Below are 15,684 nucleotides of genomic sequence, written 5' to 3'. Positions count from 1 at the left end.
AGAGCTGCAGCTAATGAGAATTTCCTGTTTTTTCCACTTTATTAATGGATTGCTTAGCCTGTAAAATGTCAGAATGAATGTACTGGTGAGAGTTCACTAAACTCATTAAATTAAGCTTTTTAAAAAAACAGGATTAGCATACAAGTAGACTCCCATGCATGCACTATTTCAGTGCGCTGTGTGTCTTTAATTCAGTCCCTACACCAGCTTGTGATGTTTTTCAGTCTATTGGATGATTAAACAGACTAACTGATTAGTCAAGTTATCGTTACCACGCTAATGTATTTCCAAAGCAAGAGGGAAAGTATGGTTAGGGTGGGATGTTTCTGGTCAGTACTCACTATGCTGCTGTCTGACAGCACAGGGTCAAACAGACTGTCCAGGTAGCGGTCCATTCCTCTCTGAGTCTGACCGTCACTGAACGCATCCGACTCTACTGGACACAGACAGACAGCAGAGTAGCTTTAAACATGGCTGTCACACATAACGTTCAGCGCTTTCAATAACCAGAAACTGTAACTATTTAACCGAAATAAGCTGCCACTGTAGTTACTAGTGATACTAGTGATACTGGGTTGTAACAACAGGACTCATATCTAACCTTGTCTACAGATTACAATACATTTATACACTTGCTACTAATTTTTAGAAATCCTTTCTTTTCTCCAGAATCAACATTTTTTATTTTATTTCTTTTACCACTGATTCACCTAAATATTTTCTGTTTAAACGGTACCGCCGACGGTGACTACAGATCGAAAGCAGAAAATGCAGAAAATACATGTTATGTACTTCTTTACGAATTAAATAAATGTCAGACTGACTGACTGACATGTGGTGTGCATTCGTCTTAGAAAACAAAGAAATGTCTCATGATGTATTGTCTCTAGAAGTGTATTATTCAACTTTTCTTTTTGTTAAAGAAGGAAAAGAAAATCACAATACTATCGAATCGCAATACTTCTAGAATCGCAATAAATGAAAATCGCAATGCAAACCGAATCGGCCCCCATGTATCGTGAAAGAATCAAACCGGGACAAAAGCATATCGTCCCAGCGTGTGTGTACCATGGCTGTAGTAACCGTCAGAGTCAGGCAGGCTGTAGGCTGGTCTGCTGTTACGGAGAGGAAAGGCAGGAGGAAGCTCCTCATCTGACTCAAAGCCACTGCCAAACAAAGCACTGAGAAGGGAGGAGAGGAGAGGAGAGGAGAGGAGAGGAGAGGAGAGGAGAGGAGAGGACAGGAGAGGACAGGAGAGGAGTTTTCAAAGTTTCAGAGAAGAATCACAATCACAAATATTAAAAGCAAGTCAAGAAAAGAAAATCCTAAATCAAACACAACAAAACCTGTAAAACAAATAAAAATGTGCTTTCTTAATCCAACAACTAACCACCAAAGGAGAGGAGAATTAATTAGAGTTCAATTTATTTCTTTGGTGAAAATATCTACATTTCATATATTTGTACATGCATGTATTAGTGTGTGTTTTGTGTACTGACAAGCTGGCATTTGCTCGGACTCTGGCTGGATCGTCAGTGCTGATGATGAAGTAGCTCTTCTGCTTTGGGAAGTCAGTGGGAAGCTCCAGGTCTGCAATCAGGTCCATCACATAGTCGTGACCCGCTAACTCCACCCACTGGCCATGCTCCTTCATCAGAATTGAACTCCCCCTCCACCAGTCCGACACTCCCCTGCAAGTTGTTTGGATTTTTAATTTTTTTTTGCAGTAAAATTAATATTATGAAGCTGGAGTTTCAGTAAAGTGTGATTTACAAATACAAATACAAAATATAGTTTTGAGTAGGAAGACTAAAGAAATACAGAGCGGTTCAAGAGGTTATTCAAATTGAATGTATCCAAGCAGAACCATGAGCTGAAAAGAACTACACTAAATATTCAGTTTATATGAGGAATCAGCACCTGTGGCGCAGTATGTCCCCTGCTAAATCCTCTCCACTGGTCCAGGAATGGGCCGGACAAAGAAATGATCCTCCTACAGAAAAAATAAACAAAGAATACTGTATCTTAAAATGTTTCTTTCTAGGGCTGCACGATATGAGGAAAATATCTAATTGTGATTATTTTGACTGATATTGCGTTTGCAGTATGATCCATGATATTGAAGGGAATGATCATGTTTATATCATTATTGTCATTTTCATTGGCTAATATTAAATCTTAAAAAATTAAAATGATTATAGTGTGATTTTTGCGAGGATCTGTACCAAACAAAGATGTTTTCTGTATTCTGTAGGATTTGGATATTGCACTAGTCCATATTGCGATTTCGATAAGATTGCGACTAATTGTGCAGCCCTATTTCTTTCCATTGTGTGTGTGTGTGTGTGTGTGTGTGTGTGTGTGTGTTTATTTTTTTTTAAATCAAACCAAAGCTAAATGCAATAAATTGCGCAATTGAAAGACCATGAGAGCCCTGTAGTTCCATCATCTGATCCTGACTGGCAATGAATAATCGATGATCAAGGGCAGTAATTGATTCCACTCAACAAGAGTGATGCCAGCAGTCTCCTTGCTTTTCTTTGAGGCGTGAGCTCATTTAAACTGTAGTTGAGAAAGACTACTTACATGATATCACATATACAAGTCTGACATTTTTCTGTTTTCTGAGATTTGTTGTACAAACTGAATGTAAAGAGAAAAATGAAAAGCGGTACATTTTGTAAATATCTGTTTCTGCCTTTCATCTGTTGGCAGTGTGGGAAGATTAAACTGCGTGGTGTAATGTTAAAAATCTTAAAAAAGGCAAGCTGCATCTTACCGTCAAAGCAGTGCACCTGCAACACCATGTTAGCCTTCTTCCTATTGGCTGTCCATTCCAGCAGCGACAGCGGATAGGTCCGTGCCGTCTCGGGGGTGGAGCCTGAGCCTAGCTGTGTCTTCTGATTGGCTTGGATGAGTCTGTGTTGCAGCAACGCCTGGCAACCAGCAGGGGCGTGGTCAGATACAAACCTGGAGAGGAGAAGGACAACCAAGGTTATACTTTTTGCCCCTCCAACCACATTTATTTTTATGTTTTCTGTTACACTTAGTTACACTTACTAATGACTTCATTAAAACTATAACTTGTACAAATGAATTTTCAATCATTTTTTAGATTGTTTCCTTAAGTTTCATTTTGTGCTACCTGCCATTACTTATATGACTTTTTAAACTGCATTTTCACTCTTGCATTTGAAATATTCCAGGAAATCATAGTTATTTTGAGTTGTTTTAGTTTTGTTATTGTTTATTTTTTAGCTGCAGTCAGATACAATTTTTTTCAGTTATGTATATTTATATATATTTTTTCTACGTGTATTACTTACTTATTACTACTACTCAACACCCATTTGCGTGTGAATGCGTGTAAAAGTACATATTTTCTTCAATATGATTTCTGTACACGTGTAAGAAATGATGTCTTACTTCAGTAGATATTTGCCTATCTTGGGTGACGGGGCGAAGCTGCAGACACACGCCAGCAGCAGCAGCCAGCCTCTCTCAGCATTGTCGGAGTTAACGTTCCTCCACACCTGGTTGACGACCTGAGCCAGGATCTCGTCCTGTAACCCTGGAGAAGACAGGCCCCTTTGGATGATGTAATTCCCAAACATGTTTTCCTGCGCACCATTCAGGTGAGGGTCCCCCATGAATCGTAATACCTGAAAGCAGAGTAAAAGGCAGAAAACATCACAACTAACTTTAATGTCCTGGCCACTAAGAGCTGTATTTTATTGATTTAGAGTATCATTTCATTGTGTAAAGCTTAACTAACTCTTTTGTTACGTTTAAAAAGTTGTTTCATAGAACAACAATGACACAGATGCAGGGACAAGATGATGAACCTGGGCAGCAAGCAACTGAAGCCCCTGAAATATAACTGGCCCTCCCTGGTGCCCTCCTCCAATCCATTGGGCTAGAGAATTTCGATTAGATCAGAGCACTGTCACTTGGCTGCCTGTTTTGCCAATCTTTCCAGCCCTTGTCACATGACCAATTAATTAAAAAAAAGTTTCCATGAAGACTATCCAAAATGCTGATACCATGGAACATTTTAAGAAGTGGCAGACTGAGCCTATAGAAAATGTGTATTGTATTCGGATATACAATTTGTGACATTAATAATTAATGGATTTTATTTAGCAGAATTACATTGTGTTGTTCTATCCTATTCAATATTTCCTAAATGTCTTCTTCTTTTAAAGATTGTTTTTGGGCATTTTCGGCCTTTATTTTTGACAGGACAGATGAAGACATGAAAGGGGGGAGAGAGGGTGGAATGACAAACAGGAAAGGGCCGCAGGTCGGAGTCGAACCCGGGCCAGCTGGGTCGAGGAGTAAACCTCTATATGTGGGCGCCTGCTCTACTAACTGAGCTATCTGGGCACCCTTTCCTAAATTTCTAGGCAGATTTTCTATGCTGTATTCTGATAAAATACCTCCCTGGGCCCCCCCTGACTGATTATTGGTCCCCACTGTGCGACCCCACTAAAAAATCCTGGAATTGCCCCTGAACAACTAGAGACAGTGTGGCAGTGTGTAACTGTGTGACACTGTATAATTGTAAAGGACAGAAGTGCAGTGCATGAGTAAATGGAGTCAGCCTACCAGGATGAAGAGCTCCAGAGCTTCTCCTCTCAGATCTTCCTCTACACGGGTCAGCGGGGACTCCAGAGGTGCACTCAACATCCCAAATTTTGGTTCCTACAGAAACAAAAGATTGACATTGTTTTCGGGAAGCACAACAACTTGACACAAACCTGACACATTAACTACATGATTTTCAAAACAATGATCTTATAAGAACAAATCTGAGGAATAACCATTACAGTCGAGAGGGCATTTTTAAAGAACATATTATATAGACTGAAACTGACTGTAATACTGTAAGTATACTGTTCTCACCCTAAAGTAGATCTGCACATAGCGGTAGAACGGGTAGTTGTTGATGTCCAGAGGCAGAGTGAGTTGAGCCTCTTCCTGGATATGAGGAGCCTGAAGCAGAGCCAGACAGTCTGAGTGCAACTCCCTCTTGACTAGAAAGAGAGAGAGAGAGAGAGAGAGCGAGAGAGAGAGAGGAGTGTGAATGACATGTCAACCAGCATACATACTGTATTCTGTAGGAGCATGGAGTCCTGTGTCCTGTGCTACTTTCTTTTGCAACTGTTGAAGCTGACCAGATTTAAACTGACATAATTTATGGAGTATTTATCAACTGTCCCTCTCTTCTGTGAGCGCCGATGAGATGAGACCCATTCAGAGGGCTAAACTAAGTGCTCGCTCGGCTATTTGGTTCATGAAAGATACATGTGTGCACTGTGCACACTAATGTGGACTTCACAAACAGGACGACAGACATACAGACATTTACACACCTCCTGCTGTCTGCAGTAACGTGCCCAGTTCTGCAGGGATCACCAAGTGCGTGACGTTCACCACCTCCCGCTTGGTCAGCTCCTAAAAGAGTTATTGTTTTTATTCTATAATGACCGACTGCCAAAACCTTCCTTCCTGTCGCGTGAGAGAAGAACACGCTATACTTATCCTGTCCAAACTTCTATCTTACCATCTCTCTCCTCCTCCTCTCCTCTTCAGCTTTCCTCTGGGCTTCAAACTTCTTCTGCAAACAGATCACAGAAATCACACACTGAACATTTTCACTTCAATCACAAAAGTGGGTAATATGTTCAACATCCTGAGTGATTTATGTGGGCATGAGAGGTTGCATCCCCCAGGTATGAAAGGAGATAAATTGTCCTTTGACAGCAGACGTCATGTACCTTGATGTATCGCTTGCGGTTGACGTACATGTGGACGAGAGAGCGGAACCGAACTAGACTCTCCCTCATTTTCACATAGTGCTTCCTGGAGGGCAGAATGAAGAATTGGAGTACCACCATTAACACGTCTCATATCTTAACGTCATGTTTTGATCCCATTTCCTGAGAAAGCTTTTTCACACATACAAAGAGACAAACGTTGTAGGCATGCTACAAGTACTTTGTTACAGAAGTCACAATGTGTTATTATGGTTAGGATTTGGTTCAGTAGTTTTCTAAATAATTTCCATTTAGTATACAATGCAGTTTTAATATGAGGGTATTTGCGTCAAAGTTTCCTTCTTACTTGATATGCATAGGTCTGTTCGATTTGTAGGAATCATCATGTTTGTTCCTAATATGACCGTTTTTCGGAAACTTTAGAAAATGATTTTGCCTACCAATGATTTAAATTACATACTGTTCCTTAAAAAGTACCATAATGTACCATCTTTTTAAAATCTTTGTGTTCCCCATTAGAAGGAGTATTAGTGTTAACCTTAATTTGTCTTTCTCACTGCTACGTTATATATATATGTAGATAGGAAAAGGTCTTTTTTAGTGCTGTCAAACGATTAAAATATTTAATCGCGATTAATCGCATTAATGTCATAGTTAACTCGCAATTAATCGCACATTTTTATCTATTCTAAATGTCAATTGATTTCTTTTTGTCCCATTATTTTTTCTCATTTTAATGCTCTTATCAAAAATGAAAAGTGGATCGGCCTGGCTTTGACGAGGGGGCGGAGAATTGGCATCAGCTGTGTGCTTGGCCATCAAGTGGTATTTCAGACTGGACGTGCTGCGATGATAGCTCAGTTCACAACGACAAAACACACAGATCACTTTGGTCTTGTCAATGGAACCATTTGGCAACTTTTTAAAAATAAACTTTCCATTCAGAATCTTATTGGCATCCACTTCGGTGTCTCGCGCTCGCCATCCACTCAAAACGTGACGTTAGCCTAGTACTCTTTGGCCGGCTCGCAAGCCCAAACAAGTGTGTGCGGCGTGCCTGTTGTTTTTTTCCGGTCTAGCTAGATCTGGTGTGGTGTTGTAGTTTTTCTAACGTTACTAGTTGTTGCAACAGCATGTGAAAAAAACTACAAAGTTTGCTAGGCTAAAAAGAACGTTAATCTCGCGAGAAAAAAATTGACGCCGTTAAAATGGGTTTGCGTTAACGCCGTTAAGAACGCGTTTAACTGACAGCACTAGTCTTTTTTAATTATAAGTACCACTATTTCTTTACATAAATGCTTTTCTGCTAAATCAACTAAATCAAGCTTTTTACTTGGTAGATATCCACAAATCAGTTGATAGTTATGAAGCTAGCAGTAGCGGAAAGGCCGACCTTGTGAGGAAGCCTCGGCACTGTGCCTGCAGCCCGATGATCTTCTTGCGGAAGGCCACAAAGCGTTTCCTGACGAAGAACATCCGGGTGTAACGCTGCAGGGTGAGAGCAGCAAGGTGACGGGCACGTTCACGCTTACACTCCAACAACTGGTAGATGTCCTCCTTCAGAAACAACTGCCATACACACACACACACACACACACACACATGTGATTAGCTTGGATTGCTGGTTTTGTGAAAGGATTAGCATGGACAAATGAGAGGAGAGCCTCACCTTTGTGACTCCAACATGGAATGCTCCTGGTCTGAGAAGACACAGTTTACTGAGCATTATCACACAGTTTTCTCCATTTGCTGCCGGAAGCTCTCGTATCCCCACCAGAGACTTATACCTGGGGATGACACACACACACACACACACACACACACACACACACACACACACACTTCACATTACAAATGCATACACAAAATACACAAATGTTTGCATGCACATATGCAGACAAGCATACAAATAGATGAGCTGGAAGCATTAGTAAATTAATTGATAAGTTGTTTTGACAGAAAAATAATAAAACGTGTGAACTCACTGTACAGGAAATTGTATTGCATGTAGTCTCGCATTGCCAGACCTATCTCCACAGCGCTGTGGAGTAAGGTCTGTCTATACCACAGATATATTCTACAAATAGTATAGGAGTTTGTTTGCATTTCTTTAAACCAATCACAATCGTCTTGGGCGGCTCTAAGCTCTGGACGCAGTGACGGTGGCTCTGCAAAATAGTCTCGGGAAGGAACTTGTTTTGGTGGAGCATTTGCGCAAAGAAAACGTCACATACAATTTGAAATGAAGGTAATTATTTACACAATACAGTAATGTGAGCCATTTAAAAAAATCGTCTTGGGCGGCTCTAAGCTCTGGACACAATGACGGTGGCACACACACACACACACACACACACACACACACACACACACACATACAAACACACACAAAATAATGCATTGGCTTAAAAAAATAACAGGGATATTGGTAAAATGGTATGGATTATCTGTTACAGGCTGCTGCAACAGGCGACACTCTTTTCTGTATCTTGTCAGACATGTTAGCTGTCACTTCCCATGCTAACAACACAGTGCTTCTTCACAAAGGTTTCTTCCACCATCCAGTGATTAACCACAAATACAGATGATGTCTATGATTATTCCTTACCTAGTCTATAACCTTCGCGTTCCACTTCCGGGATTGCTCCGGTGCTGCAGGAAATTCCGCCGGATGCATGTATTTTTCCATTTCCTTACGCTTTCTTTGTGTTGGAATTTTAAATTCGGTGGATTTATGAGGACTATTGTTAACTGCTCCTCAGATCTCTGCAGGGTAAATCCAGACAGCCTCTAGACTATCTGTCCAATCTGAGTTTTCTCTCGCATGACTATTTTGCAGCGGCTCTGTGCGGAGTTTAGCACCGCCCATGACGATTCTGATTGGTTTAAAGAAATGCCATTAAACCAGAGCATATTTTCCTCCCATCCCCGAATGCTATGTGGAGTAGCCAGACCCTCCTTCAACGCGCTTTGGAGGAGGGTCTGGCAAAGCGAGACTACTCCTTACCTGAATAGGAAGTTGTAAAATGGCATTCTGACAGGATACCCCTCTCTACGGATCCTAATGGTCTCCAGGACCCCTGAGTGTCTTAGCTGGCTGCTGACCAGGTCCTCCTCAAATACACCTGGTTGCTGAACACAGATGTAAGCACATGTGAAAAACAATGGCTGTCAGGATACAGTGAGACTGAACTCATGCATGCAAATGATCAGTGTCATCAGTAGAAAAATCTACCTTCATATTATTTGGCTTAATGCAGCGGACAAAATAAGGGTTGCACCTGAAACGGAAAAATGAAAGCAAACAACATTTCCTGCTTATTATAATTATTCATACTTATTTTTATGAAAATTGTGGAAAGCAACTGTGTGCTGTTAAATTAGTTTCTGAGAGTAAATATCTCTGCTTCTCTCTGCTTTACCTCTCCATCTTCTCCACCAGCTCCAGCAGGGACTGTTGGAACTTGTTGCTGACGGTGGGAGCTTGGTATTTTCTGGTGACTGTGCTGCTCTTCCTCATGTGACCACCTCTCTGCTGACCCGTGACCTCTGCGTGAACCAGGAAGAGATTTGACACCATCTGGAAACACACAAATACACACATACATTCACACTGTTTTAATACAATCGTTTACATTCACAGAAATTCGATTAGGTCTCCAAGGGTAACATGACCACGCATGCATATGTTGATGTGAAGATGCTCCTCTCCTCTCACCTTGTTTTTGCTCTGAATGAACAGGTCCAGGACATCCTGACGGACCTGGTCGTAGTTCTTATCGAGGAACTTGTAAACCTGCATCATTGACATCACAAATTACTGGAATATCTGTCAGGAACCGTTTTTAATGTTTCCTCAATGCATTTTCAGTCGGTCCGTCAGCAGGGTTTTTCCTGATTCAAATTCGTCCTTTGTGGGTGTGGGGTGGGGGGGTGGGGGGGGTGACTACGCACAACAGCAAGCATGATCGGTTTGCGTACAGTAAAGCCAATGAGTCTGTGTTACCTTATTTGACAGAAATCTATGCGTTTGCCTGTTTTTCTGACAATTTGATAAAGAAAAATGCCTATTATGCTTGAGTTAATGAAACCCCAATTAACAAAACTGCTTGAAAAAAATATATTAATATTCAAATACTACCGTTAAAATCATCGAGAGTCCGGTACAGCCAGACTCTGGACAATAAAACTGAGATTAGGGCACCTATTCAAATCAATGTTCTGCTTGTTCAACAGTTGTTTAGTAAATTGCTGATAAATGCACTTAGCTTAGATTTGAATTGCTTTTTTTTCTTAATTCTTATCATTTTGGCACTGGTGATAATTTGGTGCTTGCTAAAACCTCTTTGGGGAGGGGGGGGGGGGTGCCAAACATTCCTCTATGCAGAAAAAAACCTGCGTCAGTCAAATTTAAGTTTTGACCTGATGATGGTGCTAGATGAGAAGTTAAGGCATCACCAACGGTCCCAAGGCAAACATTAAAGACGCGCTATGCAGTTTTCTTCGCTGTTTTCTTGCTTTTTGCTCGCAGGTTTCTCTATAGAGCTCCCCCTACAGCTTCAGAATAAATATTTGGCAGCTCCTATGTTTACTCGTGTCTGACTCCTCGCTCGGTCAGTCTGCCGTTTCCTCTTTCTCTGTTCCTCCGACAATGCTTTCCTAGCTTTCTGCTTCTTTTTTGCCAGCTCAGCCATGACGATAGTGTGAAAAACTCCATCACTACCTTGTTAGCTGGTTTCTGAATGGGCATATGTGTGCAGTGGCGTGAAGCAAGTTGTTATATCGTGAGACCTGATATCACGCGATACTTCCTGACGCTGAGTCCGGCGGCTCGCCGGCTGAAAGTTGCAAGGGTGGTTTTTCCGCTCACAGGTGCTAGGGGGGAGAGAGACGACCACCATTCAACTCGAACAAAAGTCATATAATCATTCCAATGACTCCGAAGCTGTTCAGTTAAGGTAAATTAAGCTAAAAAAAAACTGCATAGTTCCCCTTTAATGCATGTACCAAATGTAATGGCAATCCATCAAATATATGATGAGATATTGCAGTCTGGATCAAAGTGTTGGATGACCAACAGACAGGCCGGCATTGCCATCGTAGAGCGATGCTGCTACAATGCCCAAAAACAGGAGTATACTCGTGGTACAGATCAGAAGTTATCAATTACATTATTGATGTCAGTGAATCAACTGGCAGGCCAATAGCAGGTTTTGTCACCTGAGATGAGTCAAAGAAGAGCTGCGTACCTGGTAGGTGACCCGGCCAGCAAAGTGCTTGATGGTGAACTCTGGGAGGGGCATCTTTGGCTTCAGATACAGTGGGTTGTTGCCATGGTGATAGTGACACTTTTGGAGGAACGTGTGGTCTGTCGCCTGGCAACAAAGCAGACTCTAAGTCACATGTATGATAATTCAATCTGTGGGTGTAACAGAAGTGTAAGGGTCTACAGGTTCTCTTAAGGTTTCCTTTTGCCCCACCTGTGGGAAACAGCTCTGGTCGTCCAGGATCCTCAGTATCCCATGAGGCTTAGCAGCAATGAGGTCAATGCAGGGCTGGTTGTCACTAAATGGGATGTCCTGCCAGGGGATCTGTTCTCGGCTGTACTCCTCCTGAATGGGGATCACGTGTAATATAGTCTGGATCAACGGAAGTACATTTCCAGGATAATTGCCTGACATCCCCTCTCTGTGTGCTGCCGTTCTCAAAATCCCTTCTCTTCAGGAAACAACAACAAAATTCGAGCTAGCAAGCTACACACAAAGTTTTTGTAAAAGATTTGTTTGTTTGTAACAAATTGTTTACGACATTTACTCTCTAACTGGGACGTTTTGGGACCGATTAGTGGGATTGCTATAGACGAAGTACACACAGCGATACATTGTTAAGAGCAAATGACAGTTAACCATGTATCCAGCTAATTTAAATAGCTCACGTTACTGTATTGTGTGAACAGTTACCTTCATTTCATATTGTATGTGGTGTTTTCTTTGCGCAAATGTTCCACCAAAACAAGTTCCGATTTTGATTGGTTTAAAGAAATGCAAACTCCTATACTATTTGTAGAATATATCTGTGGTAATTCGAGACTAAATGCAATGTGTGTGTGTGTGTGTGTGTGTGTGTGTGTGTGTGTGCGTGCGTGCGTGCGTGCGTGTGTGCGTGCGTGCGTGCATGCGTGTGTGCGTGTGTGCGTGTGTGCGTGTGTGCGTGTGTGTGTGTGTGTGTGTGCGTGTGCGTGTGTGTGTGTGTGTGTGTGTGCGCGTGTGTGCGTGTGTGTGTGTGTGTGTGTGTGTGTGTGTGTGTGTGTGAACTTAATTGAGTGTCTCAACAGGTGTGACGTGGACTCACCTGTTCTTCCCTGAATATGATCCTGTTGAAGAAGAACTGCAGGTACTCGTTTGCATAATTAATGCAAAGCTGCTCAAAGCTGTTGAAGGCCAGATCCTGTTGTTCCCACACACACACACACACACACTGGATTCTTTCTGCTTTGCATCACAAAAACAAGTGACAGACAGGTGATAAGATGCTCCGTCTTGTACCTCAAATCCGTAAATGTCCAGGATGGAGATGGAGACGGTGTGTTGGTGGGGGTACACCTGAGCGTTGATCCTCTCTGTTAACCAATGGAAGAGTAGCGAGTACAGGATCTTGGCAACAGCATCTCTGGAGAACAATGATTTGTGTGTGAAAGACGTAGGACAGTACTATTGTATGGAAATTAGAAAGAGTCGATGAATCATAAAACTGGACCATACATAATTCATTCACTCTTATCTTTAAGTTGGTGTGAGGAAAAACTAATTAGAAGTTATGAGATATGACAAGTTATTAAGGGCCATGTAAGAGCTCCCATACATTACTGTCTCAAAGATTAGGAAGCAGGGAAAGTCTTCTTATGGAAACAGATACACAAAATTACTTGGCTTCAAAGGAATAATTTTAATGGGGACAAAATGGCTAAGTCAGTGGTATTTCCTTTTCAGGGTGGTATTTCATGTGAAATACATCTGGAGGACAAAATAATACATTTCCATGCAGTGCATGTTATACATTTTCATGTACAGCTGTCTCTTACCTGGCATCAACAGCACTTTCCACAGTCAATGGGGTGTGGATCTTATCCCTCATTGTCTCCTTAAGAGAAGACAGAGTGGTTTAGAGTCTGAAATTGCTTAAATCTCCTTTCGTCCTGTTACGACCTACTGGACTTCTTCTCCTACTTTTGCTCCTAGAGATATCCTTTATATCCTCAAACACTTTTATTTCAAATGTTTGTCTATTCATGTTTGCATTTTAATATTTTAAGCCCCTAGTCAAGATAGGGCAATCTTGTTTCTAAGTCAAGTGGAGGATCCACTGAAATTAATAACGCTGGGGAGGGCGTAAAGTGGAAAACCTCAACACCATGTAGCCTTTGTCTTTAATTTTTGCTAATTCCACCTTCCTTTCTTTATACTCTCCCACTTGTATTTCTTCTCCTCTCTTATTCATTGATGTGAGTGTCTGGGACTGTCACGGTCTGATCTTGGCCAAAGGAAATGAGTGGATACGACTGACTCCTCTCCTGTTACATAGAAACAATAGGAACCGCCTTTGTAATTAGAAATTTGATTATACAGAAGGCTTAGGCTTAGTGTAGTGCATAAGAACTTGTATGTGTGGAGGACATAAGGTTTGCCACCATGATCATTTATACTATTAACATAGCCCTCTGTCGCTCTCTTTTTTTCTCTCTCTTTTTTCTTTTTTTCTCTCTCATCACCCTCGTTCCTTGTCTGAAGCATCACAAGACCGTCAGGACGACTGGAATCTGCTCCTTCTTTTAAACCAGACAGCAAAACAGGATGTTTTATGGTCAATCAGATACTGGAATATTAGAGGATGTGGATCATACATGCGCTTATGATCCACCAATGCCAGCAGGGTAATTCCTGTTTAGATGCATGGATCTGGTACAACTAACTAACTAACTAAGATTGGGACTGAATGTGTGTCATTGCTACTGCACTGCTGATTAAGAACCATATAAACAACTAAAGAAGAAGAGATGCAAGGGAGGTTGTAGTTCGGTTCGATGTCTTTCCATTGCTGCTTTATTAGTTGTTTAGTAAATCCTGTGGGAGTCGTCCTAGATACCATGTTAACCATGACAGCTCCTCAGATATCACCGGCAAACTCTGCCTGAAGCAAAGGAGTACAATGCGGCAAATAATTTTCTTCATTTGTGCACCAAAGATTTTTGGATGTGGGAGTGCCATCTCTTCAGCTGAAATCCGGAGCAAATCAGATATCTACAAACGTTTTCTTTTTTTTAATTTCTGATCGGAGGTGTTTTCAGATGAGATCTGAAAACAATTTGTGAGGAACTTGCCTTATACTTATATGTGAACTCAATGGACTTCTGCTCCTGCCTGGTAACACACTAAAGGACTTTAACATAAAGGCAATGAGTATAAGCAATTCCTTTCTTTTCTTTGCTTTGCCTTTGTGATGGAGGGAACACCCTCGTAGCTACAAGGATCACGACAAATACTCATATGGAAATATGAGCCTAATGATGTTTCCAGTAAGCTTAAAATCCTCAAGCAAATAAAAAGTTGCAGTTTCAGACAAAGAAGGCAGGACTCTTATTTAAAAGGGCTATGATGTGAAAGGTCACATCTCCTCAAGCTATTACTATGTACACTCCACTGCTGAGTGTGGCTATTTATAAAATATATACCATCCAACATGACAGACTGCAAAAGAAAAGAGTCCAGAGATGCTTTCGCTGCCAGAAGCATTACTCTACAAAAGAACATGGCTTAACAGTAAGTGTGTAAATACTCTTTGTGTCTATTCATGTCTGTGTACTGTATGTGTACAGGATGAGTGTCTGTGTGCCAATATGCTTGTTGTGTGTTGTAGACGTGTGCGTAGCGTTTAAGAGATACGTCCAAATAATCAATGCTGACATATCAAAGTCACACCTGTAGATAAAGTACATTCTGAGCAGTTAAAAGAAACGGTTTGGATATGAAGTGATTCTGTTACAACGTAGAAATAGAATCTGCGGCTCTACATGAGGTCAGGTTTGATTTGAGATTTGTTTTCAGCACATAATGAATGAATGAATGAATGAACGAGGGCATCGCAGGAAGTCAGAGGTTTGGGAAGACACTTGACACGTAATTAAAATTCAAGACACAAAGACACAGTGATGATGTGTCAGGTAGAATGACCAAGGTGTCAAAGCAGATGACCCTACAGCTAAGGCTCATTATTTTTAGCAAAAATCAGGGTAAAAATTGTATCATAAAATGTTTTTTAAATTACTTTGGGGGTCTCTGGCACCTAATCAGCAGCGTATTTGTGATTTTCTTGGCATTTTTCTTCTGACTTTTTACAACTTGAAGAAGAAGAAGATGTTGGTTACTGCAAACTGAGGTGAATGGTGTTTGAATGAAGTAGGAAACCCAACTTTTGGATATGTGGGGAAATACAATTTAGAAGAAACTTTGTTTGAACCAAACTGCTCCTTCTAAAGAATTAGACTAGACCTGCAAGCAGGTATCAAGCAGCTGATGCAACTCAGGACCAAACGTGAACTGACTGTTCAGCATTATCTTCAAACTACAAGTACGTGGTATGATGTGCAGAATGAAATATGATTATGAAATAATATGAATAGGAATTATACAAAAGTCATCGGTGTGATGTGTTGAATAAAATGGAGGAAATCAAATAAGACTGAAAATAATTTTATGAATGAAGTCAATGATAAGTGACAGCAATAGCGGACTGTTTAATTTGAAACAACGTATCACATAATAATAAATTATTTAAATGGAGGAAAATAACCTACACTAACCAATCAGTTAAAAAAAATAGCATTGGTTACAGTTTACAGCTCCTCTGT

At 41.0% G+C, this 15,684-nt stretch overlaps 1 protein-coding gene across 1 annotated transcript in view; it reads right to left on the bottom strand.

Annotated features, from left to right (window-relative positions):
* myo15aa (myosin XVAa) overlaps positions 1-15,684 on the bottom strand; it is a 48,149-nt gene that overhangs the window by 15,891 nt on the left and 16,574 nt on the right. Inside the window, exons 12-33 of the mRNA XM_035997049.1 lie at positions 12,862-12,920; positions 12,326-12,449; positions 12,132-12,227; positions 11,261-11,392; positions 11,030-11,155; positions 9,499-9,576; positions 9,203-9,360; positions 9,016-9,061; positions 8,788-8,912; positions 7,450-7,567; positions 7,174-7,349; positions 5,781-5,865; positions 5,567-5,620; positions 5,376-5,457; positions 4,906-5,036; positions 4,609-4,704; positions 3,427-3,662; positions 2,780-2,970; positions 1,921-1,993; positions 1,500-1,691; positions 1,069-1,181; positions 342-436 (exon numbers count right to left, since the gene is read on the bottom strand). Of these exons, the coding sequence (XP_035852942.1) occupies positions 342-436; positions 1,069-1,181; positions 1,500-1,691; positions 1,921-1,993; positions 2,780-2,970; positions 3,427-3,662; positions 4,609-4,704; positions 4,906-5,036; positions 5,376-5,457; positions 5,567-5,620; positions 5,781-5,865; positions 7,174-7,349; positions 7,450-7,567; positions 8,788-8,912; positions 9,016-9,061; positions 9,203-9,360; positions 9,499-9,576; positions 11,030-11,155; positions 11,261-11,392; positions 12,132-12,227; positions 12,326-12,449; positions 12,862-12,920 (2,586 nt within the window). The remainder of the gene's footprint in view (positions 1-341; positions 437-1,068; positions 1,182-1,499; positions 1,692-1,920; positions 1,994-2,779; positions 2,971-3,426; positions 3,663-4,608; positions 4,705-4,905; positions 5,037-5,375; positions 5,458-5,566; positions 5,621-5,780; positions 5,866-7,173; positions 7,350-7,449; positions 7,568-8,787; positions 8,913-9,015; positions 9,062-9,202; positions 9,361-9,498; positions 9,577-11,029; positions 11,156-11,260; positions 11,393-12,131; positions 12,228-12,325; positions 12,450-12,861; positions 12,921-15,684) is intronic.

The sequence above is a fragment of the Sander lucioperca genome, chromosome 21 (assembly GCF_008315115.2).
Source record: "Sander lucioperca isolate FBNREF2018 chromosome 21, SLUC_FBN_1.2, whole genome shotgun sequence".
Taxonomy (NCBI): Eukaryota; Metazoa; Chordata; class Actinopteri; order Perciformes; family Percidae; genus Sander; species Sander lucioperca.
This window is presented reverse-complemented; position numbering and strand designations above follow the sequence as displayed.